This window comes from Xenopus tropicalis, chromosome 7 (genome assembly GCF_000004195.4).
Source record: "Xenopus tropicalis strain Nigerian chromosome 7, UCB_Xtro_10.0, whole genome shotgun sequence".
Lineage (NCBI taxonomy): Eukaryota > Metazoa > Chordata > Amphibia > Anura > Pipidae > Xenopus > Xenopus tropicalis.
Window position 1 is genome coordinate 89,476,659 of NC_030683.2, and position 26,918 is coordinate 89,503,576.

The following is a 26,918-nucleotide window of genomic DNA, read 5'->3' on the forward strand; positions in this document are numbered from 1 at the left end:
TCCTAAATAAATACTTAACCATGAAGAAAGCTTGGCCAAAAATGACACACTCTGCTGTACTAGATCATCCCCTGAGCTAAGGTTCCAATTTGTTAAAATGTCTCCTTTCACTGAGTAGATTTAAAAGTACACCTTTTGAAAAACAAAGATATATGCACGCATTTGGGGAAAATGAATTCAGGAACATACTGTGCTAAATCCACCAAGCACTGCAAAACAAGTAGGGCTGAATGCATAAATCTATGGAAAGCATAAAGATGTAAAGGTGCAGATGGGAATGTCTGATAAATTAAGACAGATGAATAAATGCAATAAAATCAGGAGCCTACATGGTATGCGCCGTTATGTCCTCAACATTCTTGGCTGCTGTAAATATGAAAAATGGAGCAGCAATCAGCCAGGGTGAAGACAGTGCAACAGTGTCAGTTTTTAATAAGCATTCACAACATAGCTTGGATATTGCCTGCTACAGCCCCACCATTTGCAGCCTTTGTTACTGAACTGAAAGATCAGAAAACATTGTGTATGCCAGCTCAGCAAGACCTGCTTAGGTTGATGGAATGTGTTGCTTTTCTGATGAATGAGAAGCACCCAAAATTGTGCTCTGTAAGTGACTTAAATAGAAAACACCTAACAGCTTCAGTACAGGTATAGAACACATTATGCAGAATGCTTTGGGACCAAGGGTATTCCGGATAAGGGGTCTTTCCGTAATTTGGATCTCCATACCTTAAGTCTACTAAAAAATTAATAAAACATTCATTAAACCCAATAGGATTGTTTTGCATCCAATAATGATTATTGATATTGGGATCAATTACAAGTTACTGTTTTATTACTACAGACAAAAAGGAAATCAGTTTTAAAATTCTGAATTATTTGGTTAAAATGGAGTCTATGGGAGACGGGCTTTCCGTAAATCGGAGCTATCTGGATAATGGGTTTCTCGATAGGAGATCCCATACCTGTACTGGCACAGAAATCAGGATTTTTTTTATTTATGGGAGACGGAAAATTACCTTATGGCTAACCTGCACAACATAATAATAATAATCAGCATAACCCCAAGCTGTGGTTGAACTACAATTACAACATTCAAAAGTAATCCAAAGCTAAGGGTCTTAGCTTAAAATAGTATGGATGGTTGCAAGCTGAATTATTACCCTCTTTGGGTGATAAAAGGAGTGATTTGTCGCCCATGAGAAATCTGTATTACCCACACCCAACAAATTTTACTTCTAGTAATTAACACACACACCAATGGTAAGGTATTTTTAGAGGATTTGTCGCTAATGGGTACTGCAGATGGGTACTGCCATCATGCTCATAATTCATGAAGATGGAGAATAATTTAAAAATCAAATAAAAGAGCGGTCACACATTTGGTTTTTCAACATGTGAATGGCACATATTTAAAGCAAAATTCAATTGATTGGCGCCTTACATTCATTCCCTAAAGCATTTCTTGAAGATGGTGTTTGTCAACCAAATGTAACTCATAATTAAAGGATAACTGATTTTTCAGTGAGTCATCTGACTACGCAACAACTTTTAAGGAAGATTTAAAGGACAAATGGCCTAGCCAAAGGTACAATGCCTTGAGCACCAAAATGACAATTCTTCAGAGATCAATGTGATCCTCTTCACTGGACATTAAAAGTCACCACAGAGTTTCATTACTATATAAAGGCAAAAGACTTCAAGACAAGCTCTTTTATAGAGGTCATGGAACTCTAAGATAACTACAATCTCCTCCTTATTTATAACTGTGGGTACATTATTATTCTTTTATATAACACAAAGGGGCTGATTTACTAATCCACGAATCCGAATCCCAAATGGGAAAAAATTGGATTGGAAACGAACATTTTGCGACTTTTTCGTATTTCGTTACGACTTGCGTGAATTGTCGCGACTTTTGCATAGCCATTATGACTTTCATGAATTGTTGCGACTTTTGCATAGCCATTATGACTTTCGTGAATTGTTGCGACTTTTGCATAGCCATTACGACTTTCGTGAATTGTCGCAATTTTTTCGTATAGAGCGCGAAAAAGTCACAAAATACCGATCATTACGAAAAAAAACGCATTCGGACACTTTTCGGACGTTCATGGATTAGTAAATGTGCCCCAAAGTGTATGACTCATAAGTCACATGGCACAATTAGACATTTTACAGGGATATATTTTAAAGAACATTCATGCCCTTCTGTAATACATTTATACACACACACATAAAAATTCTATATAAATCTCAACTAAATCAAAGGGCTTCATTCAGTAAGTTATTTATTATATATGTCTCTGTTCATCTCCATCTGTTATACACACAAAAGCTCTGAGGCAAAGCAGTTTTCAATTTGGTCTCTAGTACAGTGTTGAGAGCCAGCGGTTCCATTATATCAAAGTAATAGTCTGCATTATTTCTAGATTGTCTGCATTATTTCTAGATGGCCTGGGCTTCTCATAACATACTCTCTGCTGCATTTGGTAGCAATCCCAGTAACTTAAGCCTATACTAGCAATCAGAAGCCAAAATAGCTGGCTTTACATACATATAGTAAAGGGGCAGAAGTTGTAATAAAACCACATTGTATATGCTTTCTCTTATTGAAAGGAATGCATTTCCACTGTATTCCCTACAAGTGAAATTGTTAAGCCACCAACAGAACAGAATGTAGAAGAATACCGTTGTAAAGGTCTGTAACACATCTACAGTGCTGTGCTTTTGACATAAGCTGTTGAATCCAATCCTCAATCTTTGCAGTTAAGAGAAAAAGTCAATGACAGCAGACAGCGGGGGAAAATATCTCATCCTGTAATGCAGGCACGCACACTAAACCCACCTATTCTTCTGCATGCTATCCTTCCACAAAATCTGTGGGATAAGCAAACAAAAAAACAAAAAAAAAAAAACCTATTTGCAGGATCAACCACTATTGATCAGCCACAAAGTAAGAGCAGAGCTCTCCATCTGTCATGCTTTAAACTGCTTCCATCTCACAAAGACATCTCAACAATACCTGCCAGACAGCCCCATTCAAAGGGCATATGAGAGCATCAAATCTTCACCTATACAAGAGTTTTAAGTATTTTATTTCAGTTATTATACAGACACGTAACAGGCTGCATTGTTCTGCCCCAGAAAGAAGCAGAGAGCGTGCTTGGAAGACAGGCTGAATTGCCCTTGTTAGCACTCTCAGCTGTGTGGTTTGCCGAGTAAGCATGATTACTCAAAGCTCAGGCGGAGTGAAGAGCACTGGCCCACATAAAGAGCTATTACCACAAGATAAATCCTTCCCCCTTGCCAGTATTTTTATTCACTAACTCTTCGGGCACAACATGTAATTAGGTACCATAATTTCATGGCTTTCAATCAGAGAAAAAAAGCAAACTCTTTTTTTTTCTTTTTGCTGAAAATGGCTTCCAATCTGCCTTTGCTGGGTACTGCCTGCACAGGAAAGCAGCCTTAATCACAAAATGGCTGTCAGGCAGAAGATGTGTCCATTCAGTCAACAGCACTTTCACGAGGGACAGCTGCTGGTTATAGGAGCCAAAACTATTCATTCACACTTTAAATTCACAGAATGAATGTACAAACTAAACTATGATAGCACTGGTAAGGATACACGTCTCAAAATATTTAGCATTACAAAATATATATATATAATTATAAATTTTTGCTCTAAATTGATGAGTTGAGTGTCTTAACAAACTAAGGTAAAAAAAAAAAAAAAAAAAAAGTGCTCCTTAATCTTTATTAATCCAACGTTTTGAACACTAAATATGTTCTTCAAAATGTTGGATTAATAAAGATTTTTCTTTTTTAAGTCCCTATGTGTGAGGCGCACCTCACTCCAAAATGCTAATAAATAGCCGCCCTTGTGCACGGAAAATAAAACACAGCAAGCACCAAGAGTCTTATAGTTCAAAACAATCTCAAGTGTACTGCATGTATAACCGTTTTGGGACCGAAACGTCGGTTATACATGCAATACAAAGCCATGTCAGGGCTACATATCTCCACTGCACAGCTCGTGCAGAGGATACAATGGTACTGACCACAATTTTTTTAAAAATGCTCTGATACAGCAGTTTAAATGAAGATGCTGTGAAGCATTGCTTTGTTAACGGCACCACAGGCTAAAAATTTGCTGCCAACCCATACAAGGACTTTTATTAAATGAATTGCTCAGTCCTGAATAGTTATTAAGCTCTAATGTGGCATTGGAATGGTGGTCCCTGCTGAATCATAATAAGTTTCTCCCACATGCATAGCAGCTGCAAACGCAGCAGAGTCAAAACAGTACAAGTGGGTATATGGAGAGAGAGTGACGCTGGTTCCACCTTCCCCCAGGCAATCCCTGGAAATCATGCTCTACTCTGGCAGGCCTGGCCTTTCTCAGCTGGTGTGGCTGTCACAAGAAATAGAAGGCAATAACTGGAAGGATGACAAACACATGGGTCAGTGACAGGGGAGAGCCAATAGCTGTCAAGGCAAGAGCCAGATTCCTGTATTTCAATCTAACAAATGCTGCCTGAACTCTGTTACTCCTTGGTGGCACAGAGAAGTGCAGCAAAGCTGCAGACATGTTTCACCAGCTGACGATGGGTTAACACCAATAAGTGATGTGAGAAATGGAGGCTATAACCTCATTTGCCAAAGAAGCAGGATAATAAAGCAAGCCTCAGTTCTGGACAATGAGCACAAAGGAAGCATTGATATAAACGGAGCTGACAGAAAATCACCCTTACCAGAGTAGCGTCCCTGCTCATTAACCCTGTGGGGGGGGAATCATTACATTTACATACACAACAGACAACTAGATTTTCACAGAGAGTCACAGTTTGGTGTAGAATAAGTCGTTTGTCTGACCCAAAGTGCTTCTTCAGATCTGTGCAAATATATTTAAACCTAAGAACAGCGCATTTAAGACCACATGATGGAAGCAGTGTTAACATTCCATTGATGGTGACGCCATAGACTTCTGTAAAATAACTTAATCTGGTGGTCCAAAATTCTGTTGAGGTCAGTGGCTTTTTTCTGATAAGGTAAGCAGCTCTGTTCCTTGTATAAGTATAAATACGAAAAGAACCTTCTGTGCAACCTATATATCATGGTCTAATTAAAGCACCATTAACATAGTGTACAGCTATGGGACCTGTGATCCAGACCTGCAGTTTTCAGGTAAGAGTCTTTGTGTAATTTGGCTCCGCATACCTAAAATTCACTAAAAAATAATTTAAACATTAAATAAAGCCATAAGATTGTTTTGCCTGCAATAAGGATTCATTATTTCTTAGTTAGGATAAAGTACAAGGTACAGTTTTATTTCTACAGAGAAAAATGAAATAATTATTTGATTGAAATGGAGTCTATAGGAGATTCCCATAATTTGGAGATTTCTGGATAATGGGTATGGATAAAGGATACCATACAATAAAACACACAACTGCACATAAATAAGTGAAATGGCAATTTCGACATCATCTCCATATAGTTTTGTATTAGATTTTTTTAAAAAGAAAACTTTAATCTAATTAACTTTTATTACTTATCTGTCTATTCTGGAGGTGTCTTTCTAGAAAATACCTTGCCATTGCTAATGTTGCAATTGCTGCAAGTCAAACATATAACTCACTGCTATCTGGCTTAATCGTGGGAATTTGCATCCCTTCGCATTGTGATGATTGCAATGTTTAGGCGATGGCAAGTCACTTTTGGGAGATTTGTTGCCTGCAGTATGACAGGTTTAACCAAAGGAAAAACTCTTACTGTTTACCATTGCCCTTACCTTCCAGCATGTCATTGCAAAGACCTTATTGTTTCCTGGGTCAGTAACCCTAGCTACCATAAAGTAGTCCATTTATAATGGCATATAGCAAATAAATGAAAAGATCTGAAAAATTATCTCAACTATGTCATATATAAATAAGAAGGAAGGCTCCATTTAATCGAAATGCATTTAAAAGAGAACAGAGGGGTGCTTTTCCTATGAATTGAATGCTATGAATACTCCCAGAGTATTGCATCAAGAGGCTATAAACTGTGCACCTTTCTACTGCAAGTCAGACACTGAAATGTGAGCAAATACAGAAAGGGGAAAGAACAGAGTGTGCACATAGTTAAAGCACTAGAGTGTATTTCTGTGGGGCAGAGCTTGTATTTCTATGCAACGATTTTGTGTGTCAGTACAAATGAAAGCCACATCACACGTGCAAGGAACAGTTAGACCCTGCAGGAGTGGAGAGTGTACAAAATGTTTGTGCCAATAAAGTCATGGGATAATTATATGTGTCCAATAGTCTGTGAAGTAATTAAAAAAACATTATTAGGGCGGTCTCATCTGTTTTAAGAAGCAGTGCCAATATACTTTAATAAATAAAAGATAAAATAACAAGGAAGAACATGAAAACATAGTAAAATAAATTTTATTGGGAACATTCTTTCTACTGCCTAAAGGTTATTCTATTGCCTAAAGGTTAAAAGAAGAATAGCTTCGAATAACATCAACGGGAGCAAGGAAATCCCATTTTCCAAATAAGAGACTGGAATGATTTTCAAAAAACAGAATAATGCAGTGTTGTTCAGATGGGACATTGAAATTTCTTATTTTATATATACTTGGACCATTTCCCACAGGCAACCTCCAAGGAGCAATGAACTGCCCTAGTGAGGCTACCCACTTAGCTTGTGCTTTACCTGAATATCAATGCAATATTTGCAGGTGCAGTCCTACTAACATCTGTTGAAAGTTTTCTGGGGCAGGCTTTAAGAAATGAGGCGCATATTTTTCCATACCCAGCTACTATTTCACCCCTTCAAGGAGGAAAAAAACACTATGCAAATTCCTTTCAAGTCCGAGGCATAACCTCGAGTTCTATTGAAAGACCCACAGAAGCATAAGCAACAGATTGTTAATATACATGTATTTATACATAAATACTTATAAGTATTTAAACATTGTGATCGTATCCCCCCTACGAACAGTACATGGGGCACTTTTGCCTCTGCCCACTCACTTAACCTCGTGCGTCAGACTTATTACGTGTAGCCTGCTTTAGTTTACAACCATGAATTTGACACAAAAGGCTCAGCAGAATGCTTTTGTTATGCTGATGGGAAGCAATTTTAAAAAGCAGTGAACTTACAGACCTCCTCTGAAACTTAAGCTACCTAAGCAAGTTACCTTTTATTATCTCAGCTGCCCAATTTTTACCTCCCTCCTCCTCAAGGGTCAAACTGACCTTAGATTCTGTAGCTAAAATTCTAAAAGGAAAACCTACCTGTATCTCTTAAGAGAATGTTCCCTGTAATGTCTACTTTAAAGGCATATACAGATGAAAAGCAACCCACAGTGATATTAAGAAAACCATTTATACTCATCCTGAACCAGGTACTTTCGCCTGTTATTGTATAGCTGCATGGCAAACCTCTGAAGGTTTATACAGAAAAGGATATAATAATAGAAGAATACTTTCTAGTGGATCAGGGACACACAACAGTGCCGTATCACGCCCAGCTATTTGCTTTTCTGGCTAGCAGTGGAAATCGATTGCCCCTGGCGGGGAAGGATGGAAGCAGAAATGACTGCACATAACCTACAATAAATCAATTTGTTGCCATGGTAAAGAGGAATTTTCAAGGAAGGAGGTAGCGAAGATGTGTAGGATGAAAAGGCAACATACCACCACCACAAGACCAGACAGCATGGTTTTATACAAACACCTTCAATGCACAAAACATTTAAGGGGTAAGAGCATTCAGAGTGTGGAAGAGGAAGAATTTTTCCCCCTTAGGCTAGCAAACCCCAAGCCCACCTGATGTTCTCCCATCAGGCACACACTCACCTTTGAGATGCAAAGCTCTAGGCAACAAAAGCATAACTTCATGGTGAAATACAAAGGTTTACAAGCAAAGACTGCTACAGGCGGTTAAATCTCATGGTGCTTGCCATCCAGATCAATGATTTCATAAACAATGGCAGTATTTTTAAAAGCAATGACATTGTGTATGGCTCCAATAACCCTTTATCTTTTGAATGTAAATTTCCATTACTTCTACCTCTATAATGTTTCTCTCAAGATACAAAATGATAGGGACTCCTGTATTAGGAAAAGGTTTACTTAAGATTTTGTGGTGCCATGCTATGTTAAATGTAAAGCTGGGTATACATGCTAAAATTTGTTGCCTGTTCAGCAAGGTCACCTGACAAGCAAATCTTTGCCCATTTGGCCAACCAGGAAGGCAATCTGATCTTTTGGTTCCCAGTCAACTAGCTGGATTGCATTTGACGGGTCTGCCCAGGCCCATTAGGAGATGACTGCATCAGCAGTGCTCCTCTGATATCAAATCATGCTCAGATGAAAGTCCTGTAAATTAGCGAGGCCACTGTTTTTGCCCTATACGCAGGCCAATAAGTGAATAAATAAGGCCTGGTTAGCAAACAGCTCAATTTCAAACACAAGTGATCTTTATGCATTGTTGTTTGACTTAAGTCTTTTATTGTGTTTCATTATGCAACTACTTAAGAAAGTGCATAACAGATAAACCTCCCTGCGAATCTAAGTACTTTTGAGTTAGGTACTATGTCAGGTATTGAGCCCAAGCTAAATGTATAGGTAGCTTCTTTCAATCTGTAGAAACAGGCGTGTCTGTATTTTATTTTTTTTTAACATTTACATTTAATTTTGCCAGTTTAGATTGTGGTTATGCAACTTTATTACATAAGTCCAACTAAATTGGCTCATGTCAAAAAGGGGCTATATTTTTACTTAAAGCTAATAAATTCTGTTAAGGGCATCTCTAATATGTTATTTTGGCTTTAACCTTGTGTCATTTTGAAGTTCTTTTGTACTGTAATTCATTCTGTTTCCTGCAGAGCCCCTAATATCCTTATAAACATGGAAAGCTTTTCACTTTCTCACTGTCAAACTATAAAGGAGAATATGTGATCTCCTCTTCGATGCCAGAAATTCATCTTAAGGAAATCAAAGCCTGGATATCACCACAAGCTCCCTGTGTAATCAGAGACAGAGTTCAGTAGTGCTGATGATTGGCAGAAAAGCTTCTACAATGCAGAAGACTGGCCGTGGGTGGCATAAAACGCTATCAGAGACTAGGCAAGCGAGTATTACTGATCAAATCCCCATAAGGCTTCTTGAGAATTGTCAGAATATCATCGGTGTAAGTATGTGTAACCTTTATGTGTGTCTTTTATAAAAAATAAAAATAAAAAAATAAAAAAAGAAAGCTTAGAATCCCAAACATCACTCTAACCTCAGTAGGCTAAATATGTTATTTGTATTAAGCTGTGCCTCATGCAGAGAGAAGGGCTGTGATGCTGTGGAGTGCAGGGTAGGTAATGACACATGATGTCGTAGCCAGTAATTTATTTTCTCTTTGGAACAAGCTGCTTCTTAAACATTTTCCTCAACCTAAACTGCATGGTTTTTTTTAAACACTGTTTATTTTTTCTATACTGCTTCAGAAATTACACTGAAGATTTACAAAAGGCATTTGACAACATTTGCCAATTACTGCAAGACAGACCTCTGCAGGTTTTAATAGATCCTGTGGTATGCAACTGTAAATGCGCCTTTATAAGATCACTTTACAGCCCGTTAGCAATAAATCAATGTACAACACCCAGTTAATCTTTCCATCACTGCTGACCACTGATATATTATGCAAATTGTGATTTCCTTACCTCCAGGTTTGTAGACCACATCATCTTCTGTGACAAATGACGTGATCTCCCCATTAGTGGCCCTTTCATATCGCGATTTCTTCTTTGGCAGCTTTTTCTTGTTTTTCTTGGCAGCCTCCTCTGCTGTTGTGCTATTGTTTTCATTGTCATCATCTTCACTATGGTCACTTTCTGCATAGTTTTTGGCACCCCCTTCTAGTGTGCAACTGCGTCGCGGCCTTGAGTTTTCCCCATCACGGGTTTTGTCCCGTTTTTCTCTCTCTCTGTCCCGATCCCGGTCCTTGTCTTTATCCTTTTCTTTGTCGGCAGTCATGATTCGCCACGTGCCTTCTTCTGTCCTCTCACGGCTTGGCCTCCGTGAAAGGTAGACAGTGAGCCTGGGCTTCAGTCTTCTGAATTTGTCACGCAATTCCAGGAAAAATTGGACCACTCCAGCAACCCCAGTGCTTCAAAAAGCTCTGTTAAAAAATTGATTATGACAATTAGCTTTCACTTTCTAAAAGAGAAAATATCATATTATGTATATGCATATTCCTACACAGTAGCAGCTGCTTGAACAAGCTTGGAAATCATCTAGCACAGACTTGATGGCACAAATTGACAGACAATGGGTAATAAACAATTTAGATTTAGTTTAGGATTTTTGTCAGCTTATTTGATGAATCTGCATATTTTGTACATATTTGAAAGTTACCCCAATACTAAATTAAAATTCACAGGCTAAACACTGCTAGTTTACTAGGTTCTGGGATAGCCTGGCTGGCTGTAGTTAACAAGGATTTTTGTGGGGGAAGGGGGGGTTGTAATTTGTTATTAATAAGTCAACACTAATTTGCATGTAGTATTGTGAGTTTTTTTTGTACTAAATAAGATGCTTGTCTATATAAAATTCTCATAGATTAAGTCCAGTAACTAAACTTATAAAAATGCATTCAACTTTTTATGCCAACCATATTGCATAGTAATAGCATTTTACATGAAGAAATATACTACCCATATTTAACAATATTCAGGGTAAAAACCTTTAAAAGATCAAACTGTTAATAGCTGTTACATTTTATTTCATAAATTTATTCTGTATTGTAGCTGAACAGTACATATTTGTATTCACATGAATAGCATATTGTTTAGCATGATACCATAATATACAACCAGATAATTGCATGTTCTACTGTATACTAGCAGCTAAGGAAAACAATATGGAAATTCAAAATCATTTGTACAAAGGCAAATGTACATAGGACTGCCCCTTGCACATGATCTACACTTTCATATGTTTCTCCCTATTAAAGGGTAGATAAAATAAATCACAAAAATAGCATAGGTATATAAACAGATGACAAAATGTAGAAATGCAAATCAATCCTCATGTCAACACATTGTGACACTGCACTTGAACAAGTGAGAACAAACTGGTTTCTATGTGACCGTTCCATCAGGTGAGCTGTTGCGAGGCATTACCATTTCTTGATGATAGGATCCTTCCTAAATGTAAACTAAGCAGGTCAACAAGCGAGCCGCCTGTAGGCGCTTTCCTGAAACTGAATCACAATGCAAACATTTGCACTGGTTTGTTCACTTCTTATATAAACACGGCTTCCTTTCATCCCTCCCTCCTTCCTGCTGCAGAGCAAATGAAGCTAACCAGATCCACAGCCCTCAGCACTGCTAAGATTACCAGAGCAGATACGCTGACATCTTTGCAACAGGAGAGGCTGAGCAATAAAACCACCCATACACCAAACAAAGACAGGCAACAAAACTAGTGGCCTAGCATTGCTCCAATAGATCAGGTTTCATTTTATTCTGTCTTGGCAAGAGGTTTAAAAAATGATGAGCGGATCAGACACAGTGCTAACCATAACAATGTATCTATTTATATTTGTCTGATACCCCCCACAGCAGAACAGTTCCTGCAGTACCAACAAGGGGGCTCCAGGGCCGCTGGTGGGGAAAGAGCACAATCAGTGAGCAGAGACAGGATCAAGTATTAAGCACCTTATTAGGATTAAACCTCAGTGATCCTAGAGGAAATGCTGTGTGAATTAATCCTTTATTGCTTTCACAGATTCATATCTCCTCCAGTCCCTGAACACTTTGTTCTTCCACAATGTCAGCTAACAGAGGCTGAACATAGCAGTGTCTGGCCTGATTTTCCTCCCCATTGACAGCAGAAGGAAGATAAAATTGTTAACTACTGCCATTTTCACTGTGTGCAAAAAGAACAGGTCTCTGCTCTGCGGGGTATCGCTTACTAAACACACTCTTCTCTGCCCTGCCAGACAAAAAGCTAAATGGATCTAACACTGAAACCATGTAAAGGCTTCACTTAAACTGTAAGAGGAATGTGGGAAAAGACAGCACATCTTTCCATAGCAAACTGGTAAGTCTCTACAGCAAGAAATTAATATAAAGGCCCATAATGCAAATGAACACTTTCATCAATGAATATCCGCATTTTAAAACAAAAATTCATTTTACACATACATTGCACAGTGCCAAAGAGCTGCAACATACTTACTTTATAGAATGTACAGTCTGCCGAACCCCACCCTCGTGTCACCCGACCTGACCTGCTATATTCACCAGAAATTATAGCACCTCATTAGCTTGTACATGTACAAGTAATTAATGGGCGTGGGGAATAGGATATAAGGGATTTTTGTGCACAACCAATTTAATGCATAGAGGTGGTGTACAAATCCACTTTGCTGGTGCCTTCTGGTCCACCTAAAACCCTTTTGCATTTGCTTTTCTCAGGTGAGCAAATGTCCCCATCAAGTAGGAGAGATGAAACCATAAACACACAAAAGAAAGGTGGAAGAATTAAACAAGAGCGGTTATGGAAATGATTGAACTGTATCCCAACCACACAAGACTAAGGGGTATGTATATTTTTCATGCTGTGTAAAAAGTGGAGTAAAACATTACCGGATGCTCATAGCACCCAATCAAATGTTTTGCTTTGATTTACTAACTGTTGATATCTAACTGCTGATTGGTTGCCCTGTGCAACATTACCGGTAATGCTTTGATGCACTTTTTATACAGCTGGATAAATATACCCCATAGACTCCTGAGGCTGCAGTCGAGGGAAAAACAGTAAACCAACTTGCCAACAGAGGATCTACGACCTGTAACAAAAATGAAATTCATCTTTGGGTAAGATTGAGGCAGTTGTACCCAATTATGCCAAAGCAAAATTTGGGAAGAAGGGCTGCTGTGAAGACCAAAGTGCTTAACTATCAAATCACCAAGATATGGGTTGACATGTATTTGCTGTTCTGATTTATGGGTTACTATGGTAGCAGTGCTAGAATAATTTCACATGGCTCTCTAACCTTGTTATAACCAAAGAAAAGATTTAAAAGATGACTTCTGGAATCCAGTCTGCCACGGTAAAAGACAATACATCTATTCCAACTGGGTCAACATCAGCAGTAATAGAGAGAAGGATACCGATATAAAAACCAAACCTGGATCAGCCAGTTCATTTCTGATATGGAATACAGAAGAGATTGATATGACTAAAAGAACAGGGAGAAGATTGAATACAAAAACTTGAGAGATACTACTGACACAGCCTGCTGTGAGGACTAATGATAAAGATAAATATTCTTATAATTCCCATCCCACATGGCACTGAGGAGAGCAGGACATTTAAACATCTTCCCTCCTTAAAAGGCTTTAAATGAGAAGCAGTGAGTGGAGGAAATGTGAGGTTAAAGAACAGAGTGAGAAGATTTGTTTCAGAGGAGCCACGCTGAGAACACTCAGCACTACCTGGCACCTTCTGACACTGTATCATTGTACGGCACAAGCAGAACATAAACAAGTCAACCATCAGGCTCTTATCCTGCCTGAAATTCCGCACACAGTCTCCCAGCTTGCCTCTCCCCCCTTCCTCACCTGATGGAACTGATTAACAAGGCATGGAACTGCTTCAGTGCCTCTACAAATGCACAATGTGCAATTCTGAACCACAGCACAGTAAAGGAAACACACAGGAACCATAATGGAAGAACAACCTCATCTATCACAATGCCCCAAATATTTAAAATATACCATCCCCTATTAACATCACCACAAAAAAGTGGTCTTCCACTTGTGTAAAATGATTTAACGTACTTGTTCCATTTCAGGCTTCTATTGCTTTGCTTTGTCCCTGGTGTTGTTTTACCAAAGTCTGTGGGATAAAAACTCAGTCCAAGCAAAATCTATTGAAGAAATATAATTACCAAATGCAACTTATAAAGAAATCAATATACCATACGTAAAACTACTATGTAAAACTACTTTTACGGAAAGCCATTTCCCATAAAGGTCAAACCACTCATGGAAATTAGCTAAAAAGAGCTCTCCATGATAAGAGGTTACAGGTACCCTTTAAACATACAGGCTAGGCCAAAGAAAACAATGGAACTGGCATTTTAAAGGAACAGTAACACCAAAAAATGAAAGTATTTTAAAGTAATTAGAATATAATGTATTGTTGCCTTGCACTGGTAAAATTAGTTTGTTGGCTACAGAAATTCTACTATAGTTTATATAAGTAAGCTGCTGTGTAGCCATGGGGGCAGTCATTAAAGCAGGAAAAGGGAAAAAAGGCACAGGTTACATAGCAGATAACAGATAAGCTCTGTAGAATATAATGGGGTTTTATCTCTTATCTGCTATGTTACCTGTGCCTTTTCTCATTTGCATGGCTGCCCCCATAGCTACACAGCAGCATTGTTTATATAAACTATAGTTGTCCTTCTAAAGGTGGCCATACACGCACCGATATTATCGTACGAAACCTCGTTTCGTACGATAATCGGTGCGTGTATGGCATGTCAGCGAGCCGACCGATATCGCAGGAAGCTGCTGAAATCGGTCGGCTCGCCGATCGGCCAGGTTAGAAAATTTTGATCGGGCACCATAGAAGGCGCCTGACCAAAATTCTCCCTTCAGAGCTGAATCGGCAGAAGGAGGTAGAAATCCTATTGTTTCTACCTCCTTACCTGCCGATTCAGCCCTGAATGGTGTGTGGCGGATCTGACGATGTTTCGTGCGACCGATGGTCGTACGAAACATCGTCAGATCGCCACGTGTATGGCCAGCTTAAGGCAAATACACCAGTTGCACCAGTGCAGGGCAACAGTACATTATACTGTAATTACTTTTATACACTCAACTGGTAACAACCTCCCCCAGGAAGTGCATTTTGGGCAAAAAATAATTCCTATAAATTTTATTAGGAGACTACAACAACAGGCGATCTGCAAACCCTCTTGAAAAGTCTACTTAATTCTACTAGATACTGTAGATCGTGACCTGGATGAAGGAGAATCTCCATAGACATATCAACTCAACAAAGCCATGAAGAGATATTAGATCACAGGAACATAAAACAGGCAATGCAAATGTTCTCTCCAACTCATTACTTTCTGCACCATTTTGAGGGATCACTGTTTTTGCAGAGCAGAAAGCAGTATATTAGTATGAATATATCAGAGAAGTCTTGCCGGTTACATATTTTTCTCCTAACCTCCTAACACAAACCAGTGAGTAAATGGAATGCATATTAGGCTTTAGCTTAACTAGAAGAACCAGAAGTAGGCAGGCTGGCCCAGAATACAATACAATGAACACAGGTGGTAAAAAAAGTTGTGTTTAACACAAAACTAAAGTATTTTATGTAACCCTTGCATATATGTAAAAATGTAGACAAATTACATTTTACAGTAAACATCTGGCAACCACAGTTATGGGCAGAATATGGGTGTCTGGTTGTTCTGAAGGGTTTACAAGAGTTAAACACAACACAGAGTAAAACATTCTGCAAATAACCCAGTCTTAGAATCACTGACAATGCTGTGTTTCCAAAAACAAAGACTACAGCAGTTTCTAAATCTGCTGCAGATTTATGCTGCAAATTGCAGACTTTGCAGCAATGACTTCTTTGCTCCTGCATTTATATCAATACTAATGCTGCCCCATATAAGTGTATCCATTCAAACCAGGGTGTTCCTCTACTCTAAACTCTTAGCAATTACTGGCCTGACCACATTTTAGGTAAGCAGGTGCTATTTTAACACTTCCCAAAATATTTTACCACTCGCTGTCACAACACTGCCCACTGGAAAGTGGGAACCATAATACCTGCGTGTGAAAAGTGCAGCTTTTGCTTTAACTTAGTACAGTAAACATGCTTTGTGTCTCAAATTAGCCCAAAATTATAGCACTGAAGAACAACCTTATTATAAAGTCCTGGGGGAGGGATAAGAAAAAGCTTTTCAATAAGGCATAGGACTGTCAACCTTTGCTTTCCAAGTGTTTAAGAATTTCCAGCAGGATATTTAAAGTTGCAATTATAAATCACTAATGTAGGAACATAGGTGAGGCTCAACCCACCTTTCAGCGTCCTGGCTCTACAGAATTCATGTCATAATAATAACCTGAATATTATGGATATTTCTCCTGCAGTTTGAAAAGTCAGACCCTGCTGTTCTTCATTATATGCTGAAGGGAGGGTTGCCTGTCCCAGCAGGAGGAAAAGCAAGTCGTCACAGCACACACTACGAGCCCCATGAAAGGACAGTCGGGTGTACTAGAATTGGATCCAGAGAAGCAGCAGCAACACCCACTCTCTCTGCGCCTTCCACTGTCATCTGATCTATGCACCTGGAACTCATTAAGAGAAAGACAGTACCCTATAACCGCATCCGCTCTGAACATTAATACCCAACTAAGAGGTTTATGTGCTCACATACAGGCTTTTCCAGATAACATAAAAGCATGAGGCTGAGAAGGAAAGCAAAGGCGAAAAAAAGCTCACTACAACACACAAGGCAGAGGATAAAATATTCAGAGACACCAAAGGGCGCGGAATGGAGCTCATTTTTCATGTTTCAGCTGGTCAGGACAGATAAATCTTTTAACAAGGTTTGTATTGGTCATGTGTTCCCAGTTCTTTAGAAAAAAAAACCACACAGACAGCACCATTCTTCTGCCCACACTGCAAGATGAAAAGAGCTCTGTGCTAGAAGAATGCCACAGTGAGGTATGGCTTGCTCTAACTGGTGGCTCTATTAAGCCATTAAAGGTTCAGCCTGACTTGAGACCGGGGCAGGCAACGGTGACAGATCGGAGCAGTAATAGTAGCCCTCTTAGATCATATGTGAAGGTCAAAAAATGTGTTTCTCATTTCCTTTCTATAATCCCAGTGAAGGGATCAGATTTATATACAGCTTCTCCAAATAGCTAGGGCAAACCAGAGAAGAGCCAAAAAAAAAAAATACAGCTAACTTTCAAAGAATAGAATGATCTGAAGGGTTTTAGATCAGGGATTTCCTACCATTATCTGTCTAGCTGTTGAATAACACATTGTAAGGGCTGTGACACATGGGAAGATTTGTTGTGACACACGGGCTAGAATGTAAATCACCGGTAGGATGGCATACGCAGTGGCGCGATTTGCCGAACTCAACTTGAGAGGAAACTTCGGCAACTTCCGCAAATTGCGCCACTGCGTATGCCATCCCACCGGCGATGGGGGCCAACTGTCAGACATTACAAAGATTACTACTGCCAAGTTTGTCACTGACCTTTACCATTCAAGAGGTTGAAGAACCTCATGTTTAATTAGTAACAAACCTTTTACTGAACCAATATCTCAATTTCTGTAACATTTCAAACCTTTGGCAAGGATAGGGGAAAGCCAACCCCTCCCTATGAAACAGAGAATCTCTAGCATACACAACAGTTAATCTAACATTCCCATGAAGAGCATCTAGAATAAAGAATTAATCTATAACACACCCACATTACTTTCTGTTTTTCAAGTGCCAGTGGTGGTGCTGACATGGCTATAGACATTTAATCACAGAATTAAGCAAAAGTTGTCAAACAAGTGAGAGCATTTGAGGAAGCACATTCATTTGCATACACCTTTACAATGTTACCTGCTAATCAGAAGAGGTTGCTGGGCTTAATGCTTACAGATTCTTTGTGGCGTAAATGCATTAGGAGCTCCTCGTTAAACAAAAGGTTACAATAAATAAACTGAAAACCGGTTTAACAGCTGAAAGTTGCCAAGAAACAGTGCAGATCATTGCCTGTGACTCTGAAAGCTGCCATTTCTTGGATAAGGAAAAAGGGACATTGAGGTGCTATTAGACCATTCAGCATAATGACAAAGACAGCATACAATTAAAGTAGGAGGTAAATAACTGTTATGTAAATTAATCCCTTCTGTTTACCATTAAAAAGAAGCCGGATTGTCCTACACTCACAGTGCGCAGGCCTTTATGTTATTAAGCCTGCGATATGCATTCACTGCATATACCTACTGTTGTTGCAAAGTATACTCTATAAGCCATTGTGTGTACATACACATACAGTACATTGAAAAATAGCAGGCAGCCTCTAGTTAGTGATCCATTACAGCAATTTTGCCAGCATGGATCTATGGTGGTTCATGAGACAGATCTGATGTCTAACTCTTATGGTTTCATATTTCTATTTAAACAAAGTACAATCTCAACAAAGCATTACAAATGTATAGCTTAATCAGCCATGGACCATTATTACCGCCACCTTAAATGTAAATTAAGTACATCTATATACAGTTATGAAACCCCAGAAAACTTTGAATTAAAGCAGCACCACCACCCATAGACTCCATTTTAAGAAAATAATTCTATGCAATCCCCATCCATCAGAATTTTTAAACCTGCCGATAGATATCTGGATAATTTTCAGCAATGCCAGTTGAAAAGGCCCATGGATAGGCAGATAAGCTGCTGATGCAGTAGCTTTAACCTGCCTGCGTATTGCCACCCTTAATGTAGGGTGAGCCAAATTGAACTATCCCTTATCCATATAATATATATATATATTATTTTATTTTTTTTATTTTTTTTTTTTATGACAGGAAAACAGACACATACACAAAATATATCTTGGTAAAACACAAGGCTCTGAATTTCTAAGATGCACAAAATACATTTAGAAATCTCATTTATAATGTAAAGCAAGATCCATTTTACTAAAAGCTTTGTACAGGGTTTTCCAAATGTTCTTATCTAGCTAACAAGAGCCCATGGCCTCCTCTCCGTTAAACTCCTGTATAATATTGTGCGCACCACTATTTGTAACTTGGACTTGTGCCTAAAAGTTGCGTATTTCCATTGCTCCCCTTCACTGCATTTCTACATGTGACCGGCAGGGATACAGCGGATCCAAGATTCAGGCCTGGACAGAAACACATGACTTCACTCTACAGGCCACTCAATAACCATCACAGGTTGGTACTGAACTTTACCCAATTGTAATGCATATCTGCATGTATGCAAATTAAAATCCATTCCTCTCTAACACTCTCTTCTAGCATAGCATGTAACACTCCTAGTGTGCCCTCATCCTATCAAACCAAAATCAGCACATTAACAAAATACAACAAGGGCCTTCATTAGCTACAGCCCACAAAGTACTGTAACAGATGTAATTAGATTCACAAGGTTGTGTGGTCTCAGACTACCTAATGGTGCAAGTATTTTAAGATGTGCATGCATGCCTTACTGGGAATGCACAGTGTGGTTATGACTACAAAAAGCAGGTGTCTGTCACATTGAGTTAGAATCTTATCAGCCTCTCACTCTGAAAACACCACAAAACATTTAATAGAAATGAGTATAAAGCTGGCAGTGTTTAAATGTAAACCTGGAGGAAGGGAGCAGAGAGAGCCTGCAGCCTGCTTGTTACATGGCAGGATGTTTTTCATGCATCACTGCCCGCGTTACTAGAGCTCCAGCCCATTTCACAGGCTACTAGCGAAGTCATTAGGCCATCACGGATCAACGTTTTCGGCACTAAATTATTTACAGGAAATTCACAGCGTTTTGTTCTCTGTCTTTCAACAGATGTTTCTTCAAGAATAGCAGGCCAACACACAAGCACTAACCACCTCTATCATAAGGGGTGGTGGAAATTGCCTACTGTATCCTGAGGCCCCTTCAACAGACAAAGGAACCCATCCTTGGATTCAGATTTTGTTGTGCTGCTATAAAATATTTGACTATGATACACTAAACAAAAAAAGGAAAAATATTTGTTTAAGAAACATTACAGGTTTCAGCAGCTTACAATAAATTTTCCACTTTCATTTTCTCTATGGGAAGTCAAAAGTTCAGGTTTAGGCCTACTACTACTACTACGGTTTTGGCATATGGTTTAGATTAGTTTTTGTCAAACAGATCTTAAAAGAAATAAAAGGGAGTTTTCACAGAGGATGCTGGGATCTACAGCATGTCAAACAGTCAAACATTTTATATTAGAGAGTAATGCAGATTCATTATCTGGCTGCAAAACAGATGCCAATATCTTAGTATTATATACAAAGGCCATCCTTCAAATGCAATGGTTAGTATATATAATGAATAATGTAATCCATATTGTAAACTAAAAACATACTGAAATTTACTGAAGTTTCATGACCTGTATAAAAGCACAGAAGAATTCCATAAAATGTATACAAGTATAGAAAGTTTTAATACAGGTTTCAAAACACCCAACTGCTGCACATTTAGAATAAGAGGTTCCTGTAACTCTATATGGTGACAGATTCAGTGACCTACCTGTTCATTTCCAACACAAGCAAATGTCACTTACCTACAAGCCTGAATGTTACTAACTAGAAACAGCTAACTGGCAGATAAGTCCCAAGGGAGACATAGGAAAATTAACTTTACTAAGGGACTGAAAAGCAAGTTTAAAGTACATACCTATTCACACCCACACAACAACCACCTCCCCCCTAGTAAACACTTGAAAACATGCATTACAATGGCAAGAATTTGGGCTTATGCCACCCTTTCAGGCATATCAGCTTTGACCTAGGTTCTAAACAGGAGGTGCAAACTCTATTGTACAGTAAGCCACAGGGGCCGATCCTAGTGTCCTACTTAAATGGAGCAGCATGAGGGTTTAAAATGCCAGTCCAACCATTGTTAGGATGACGGCACAAGGATGCTTTATTGTCCAAATTAAGTATCCTATGATGTGGGTGACAAAGCTCCGAAAAATTGAATTGCAACTGAATGAATGTGTGTGTGTGAGTGTGTGCGTGCGTGTGTGCACACACACACACACACACACACGCACACACACATACATACATATCGCATAATAGCATGTAGTTGCCTTGGAAGGAGATTATTTAGTTAATATATTTTACCACCGTAGATTTAGAATTATCCGGTGAAGGGATTTTAGGACACTTGTCACCTGCAGGAGAGAAGATCTCCCATAGGAGGCAAAGCACCCAGGCATACCATCACCCTAAACAAGAATCCTGACTAATATAGCCACAATTGGGCGGCAAATGGAATGTGGTTTTTACACAAGATACAAAATAAATATGCAACAAAATATGTTCAGAAAATCATTAGTATTCATTAATTCCTCTTTGTAGCTAAATGCAAAAATGCATTGAAAGTGCATCTCAGAGGCACTAAAAAGTAATCTTTTGCTACAGATGCAATAAGTGTGGAGCGGGGGACACAAACATCAAATAACAGTGTACACCATACAACTTATGTAAATATAAAATAGAACTGCCCCTCACCACTCTCCCCTAATGTACAAATAAATCAAAGTTAGCAGACAAAAACTGCCTGTCTGTACCTACCCTTAGAAGCCAAGCTAAGTATGCATTTTAAGTCATTAGGATTTATGGAAGCAGGTTTGATCCTGCACTCAGATGCAATAACCAGTCATCTGTCACACAAAAGCAATGTGGACAGACAGGATGGCCACTAATGAGATCTAAAAGAGAAAAAAAAGATTTGCCTTTAATTTCACAGTAGTCACCCGCCTCTTGCAGAAGTTAATCATAAAGCAGACGCTGTGGATTTCTGTACATAACAACCCCCTGCTTTAACTGTTCTCCTGCCCCTCCCCATTTTAATCCTCCAGCTCCCGATATACAGTAGAAAATCTGTAATCATGAGATTAACTCTGTTAATTCATGTGTGAAAGAAAGACTTGATCTCTCCCTTACTCGCACCATGTGAGGCAAACTAGGCTGACTTTCTGGGAAATAATTAGCCACCACAATGCCTTTATTTCCCATTTCTGCCTTCTGTGCCTTTCCCCAACCCACCCTCATTTTCCACATTGTGGCAGCTCAGTGGTAGATTTGCCCCAATGTAAAAAAAAATGATCCTCTTAATGTTGCTTATGAGCTACAAGGTGCGCTTGGTCCGTTGTAGTGTTATTAAAAATGCCACTTAACTGTGTAAATAGGGCATTGCTTTTCTATCACCTTTAACAGACATCCCAGCTGTTCTATGAAGCAGATCCTGCTTGTGACACTGTATATTTGATTTAGCAACCCGTCATAGTAATCTGCGACTTCTCACTTTAGCTTTACTGGACAACAGAAGTATAAACTCTGTCTAGGGAAGGTAGCCATTTTGTCTCTAGAAAGATTAAAGGGTGTTGGTAACAAATAAATGATTACACACATACTGTGGCCTATTACAATTATAGTAACGATAGCCCACTGCATTTTATGAGAAATGAGGGGGAAAGTCAGTTTTGGCATGCAGGAAATATTCATGGACTCCATATCCACAGCCCTCTATGGCCTGAGGGATTACTAGAATTTTTAAATACTCTGACCCACAGCCATTTTGAGCTACAGGTCCTGGCAAAAGGATGTGACTGAACACAAACCAATGTGTTGCATTGCTTGTACATATGCACGAAAATAAGGGGCCCAAAATGTCGAATTCTATAAACCTGCCCCAAACAGAGCCCAAAATACAATGTTCAAAGAACAGCAAACATTAGACATAAGCCACTACACATTCAGCAGTACCCAGCACAATCCACAGAACATATGTGGATGCCTTCAGGCACAAGCCCACAATGCAACAGTCACCAAAGAGCAAAGTTTTGCAGGTTTTTATGTCTCCGTAACCTAGTAAATAATGATTATGTCTAATAAGCAGCAGAGACTGATGTTTGCTGTATTATAAAGTGGCACTCGGGCACCACTGAGCTGTGTAAACAATGGCTTCTCGCAGTCTGCTCTATTTAAACCAAGCTGTTTGAAGGTTTAAGGTAAAAAATGATCCTAAGCTTAACTACTGTGGAGCTCCTGAGGGATACAGATTTAGGAAATGAAAGACTGTTAGTCTAACATGACACCTCAGGTGGCACAATTTGTCCTTCAGCATCTCTGAATGAGAATTCTTTTACTGCACCACACACTGGAGTTTCAAATTAAGAGGAAAAAATGAATGAAGTGAAAATGTGTAATGCCTTGCAAGACCAGTTATCTCATTTCATTAAACTACAAATCATGCACTAAAATTCTGGTTTGTGGAATTTGTAATTCAAGCACCAAAATGTAACACTAGTTTTATGTGGCATTGTTTTATTTTAGGAAAAAAAAATGTTTATGTGGTAAATCATTTAAACCCCCCCCATCCTTGATGGATAAAAACACATAGAAAGGGGTCTATCAACATGTGCCAGTACAAAAGCTGAATGGATAAGAAAAAAAACACAACTGCAATAAAACTTGCATCTCAAATGCGCAAATAACATGTAACATGATGGCTCATTATTGAGGTGCCAAAACTGCAAGATGGTTGTGAAAATGGCTAACTAGCATTCCAATCCATATGCAATGATAAGGATAAGCATGGTAACACAGTGAGAAGCATTGCTGCCTTGCAGTGCTGGGAACCTAGGTTCAATACCAGCTTGGGTAACTGCTGCAAGGAATTAGTATGTTCTCCTGAAAGGTTTCCTCTGGGCACTCCAGTTCTGCCTTCCCTCCTCTGTTCCTTAAAATAACATGCAGGTGGATAAAATTGACCGTAGTGGGATAGAGATTGGAAGCTCCAGTTAGGCAGAGATTGAACCTTATCGTACCAATAAGCACTGATGGCTCCAGTTTGAGGGAATTAAAGATGCATCAAACCACCCAGAGCTGCCCTCAAAACTTTCTGTACAAACAAGAAGACTTGGAGAAGCCACAGAAAGCTCCAACTACAATTATTTAGTTGAGACTTAATTAAAATGGCACAAATCAACAGCAGAAATTTTCCCATCAGGACAGACAAAATCTTAGTATACCAGGATTACAAAATTATTTGTCTAAACAGCCCCCAATTTGTCATGCCCAGATGGTCAGGAATTGGTCAAAATCAGCCAAACTATCTAATTAAATATGGGCAAGTATGGACAACTTTATTAAAATATGTCTCTTTTCTAGACAAAATTAGTGCACCCTGGTCCTATGAACTTTGTATCAAAAGTGGTAGGAAACGCACTTCTCGGGCTGACAATCTGTGGATTCTGGCAAATGCCAGAGGGGCTGCTGTAAGAAACCACAGTCACTATTTATTGACCATTTAATAGGGCTGGTTGGGCCACTGTGTACTTGAAATGCCATGGCCTATTTTGATTCCCAGTCTGGGCCTGCACCCTTACATGGGCTGTTAACCAACCAGAACCAGTATGACAAGGAATGCCCTACATACAATGTTTTTCATCCATGTGGCAATATTTATAATAAGTGTATTCGCAAGTGTGTCTCATTTGCAGCTGCTTTTTCTTAAATTTTTATTGAATGGATTCATGTTACAAAGGTACTGCACGCACGGACATGATTATCAGAGGGGCTAGGGGCACAACTGCATCAGGGTCCCTGCCCACATGGGGTCTGCCAGGCGTTCTATTTTGCATTGTAAAATGTGGTAAGAGTATGCGTAGCGTGGTGATGGTGCCCAGCACACCCAGACCACATTGTTTTTGTTACATTACTATTAGTCACATATTGTATAGTTCATACCCTAATTAGGTTTCAAAGGACATCAAGGGACCCTACGATCATCCAGGGAAAGAAAGGACCTAACTACAGAAAATGGCTCCTTTGGCAGCTACAACTCATAAATGCCATTATGAGAGAAAAAAATTAAGACACCCCCTCCCCCCACGTAAGGGATCATATTTCACCCTTAAGACATATAGGGGCTGATTTACTTACCCACGAACGGGTCGAATGGAGTCCGAGTGCGTTTTTTTCGTAATGATCGGTACTTTGCGATTTTTTCGTATGTTTTGCGATTTTTTCGGATTCTGTACGAATTTTTCGGATCCAATACGATTTTTGCGTAAAAACGCGAGTTTTCCTATCCATTACGAAAGTTGCGTAAAAAGTTGCGCATTTTGCGTAGCGTTAAAACTTACGCGAAAAGTTGCGCATTTTTCGTAGCGTTAAATTTTAACGCTACGAAAAATGCGCAACTTTTCGCGTAAGTTTTAACGCTACGAAAAATGCGCAACTTTTTACGCAACTTTCGTAATGGATACGAAAAACTCGCGTTTTTACGCAAAAATCGTATTGGATCCGAAAAATTCGTACAGAATCCGAAAAAATTGCAAAACATACGAAAAAGTCGCAAAATGTTCGTTTTCAAGTCGGAACTTTTCCAATTCGGGTCGGATTCGTGGGTTAGTAAATCAGCCCCTTAGAATTGATGAATTAAGGGCTTTAGACTGCTTGTTAAAAATAGTTAAAAACAAAACTAATAAATCTAAAAAAAAAAATGTATTGGATTAATCTGTCTAAGAGGTATATATAATTTATGGCTTGACAATGGAAAACTGACAGCATTGCCTGGGGTGGAATTAAAATAACATAAGATTTGTTTAATTACATATTTAACAAGCATATCATATTATATATATATATATATATATATATATATATATATATATATATATATATATATATATACACACACACACACACACACACACACACACACACACAGGTATATAAAAACAAAGGAGAAATTTCAAAAGATGCAGATGCCATGATTATAAATATTGCAGTATTGTACAGGCTGTGATTTGCTACAATCATATAACGCTTAGGGGCAACTTTATAAAGGTGTGCATAACACAGAATTTTAATACAGCTTATATTGCCAATTCTTAAAAGGATTTTTTTTTTTTTTTTTTTTTTTTTAAGGTATTTGTAATGGTTAGTTCAACACTTTTACCTCCTACAATAATTCTATTGTCTTTAAATACACAGCCCCAATTTTCCCACCCTTTCCATAATCCCTCACTTTTGCATGATGCCTATGTGTGGAATTTGCCTTAGCCAGTTAGAAGAATAACAGAGATATGAATTTTTCCTTGACTGCAGGGATTAACCAACCTTGGCAGAAAGTGGAAGTGAACTATTAAGAACCCTAAATTTTCAAAGATAGTACACACTCAATAAAATACACGAGCTGATCAACTGCTTCAGCTCACTGGGGTACACACACACAATCCATAATTACCGTATATACTCGAGTATAAGCAGAGTTTTTCAGCACACAAAATGTGCTGAAAAATGTACCCTCGGCTTATACTCGAGTCCCAGACCCAATGCTAGCAAATCCTGCTGCCCCTGCCAACCCTATAGCGATTCCCGCAGCCCCCACCATCTCTATAGCCCACACGCACAGCACGGACAGTCTCTCAAAACGAAACAAGTCAGTCTTACACAGTGGAGATTTAAAGTTCCTTCAGTCCCGGTTAATGTCGCTCTCAGCATGCCTATGCCGGCTTCCCACAGAAGCGTGGCGCTGTGACAGGAACCGCTGAGCGCGTGAGTAATCCACAAGACCTTCTACATTAGCCTGCTACCTGTTGGTGCGCTCCACAGTGGCGTCTGGGGCGGAAGTGACGTCGCGCGCGTGACATCACTTCCGCCCCAGGCGCCACTGTGGAGCGCACCAACAGGTAGCAGGCTAATGTCTGCAGGCTGTATTGTATTATGCATATGGGGTGGGACTGTAAATTCAGGCATTGCTCTGACTACTACACAGGCTTGTACTAAGTTTATGCACCTCTTATCAGAACAAGCTCGCTGTTTATGGGTTGGTGTTCATTCTGCATGTAAATACTATTTATTGTGTCTTTCGGCGAGATCGCCTGATACAATATCTCTCTGACACATGCAGGACATTTGTATTTACTGCCTTAGTAACAATCACAGGAATCCTTCACATAAAGATCCTCACTCAAAATTAACTTTTTGCCTGGTAAAAATTGAATAATTTTGGCAAATTACCCACTTTGCAGACCAGCAAAGCTGACAGAAAGGTCTGTTCTGTGATAAAGCAGTAACAAAAATATAGTTATGACT

The 26,918-nt window shown here is 39.1% G+C and overlaps 1 protein-coding gene across 12 annotated transcripts in view; it reads right to left on the minus strand.

Moving 5' to 3' along the window:
* Positions 1-26,918, minus strand: part of rere (arginine-glutamic acid dipeptide repeats) — a 210,101-nt gene that overhangs the window by 99,387 nt on the left and 83,796 nt on the right. For 11 of the 12 annotated variants that reach the window (XM_031905585.1, XM_002936381.5, XM_004916132.4 and 8 more), the window contains one exon: positions 9,713-10,170. In XM_031905585.1, coding sequence (XP_031761445.1) covers positions 9,713-10,025 — 313 coding nt within the window. In that variant the 5' untranslated portion in view covers positions 10,026-10,170. Of the gene's footprint in view, positions 1-9,712; positions 10,171-21,383; positions 21,521-26,918 lie in introns of all 12 variants that reach the window. The other variant, XM_018096039.2, reaches the window with a different exon arrangement.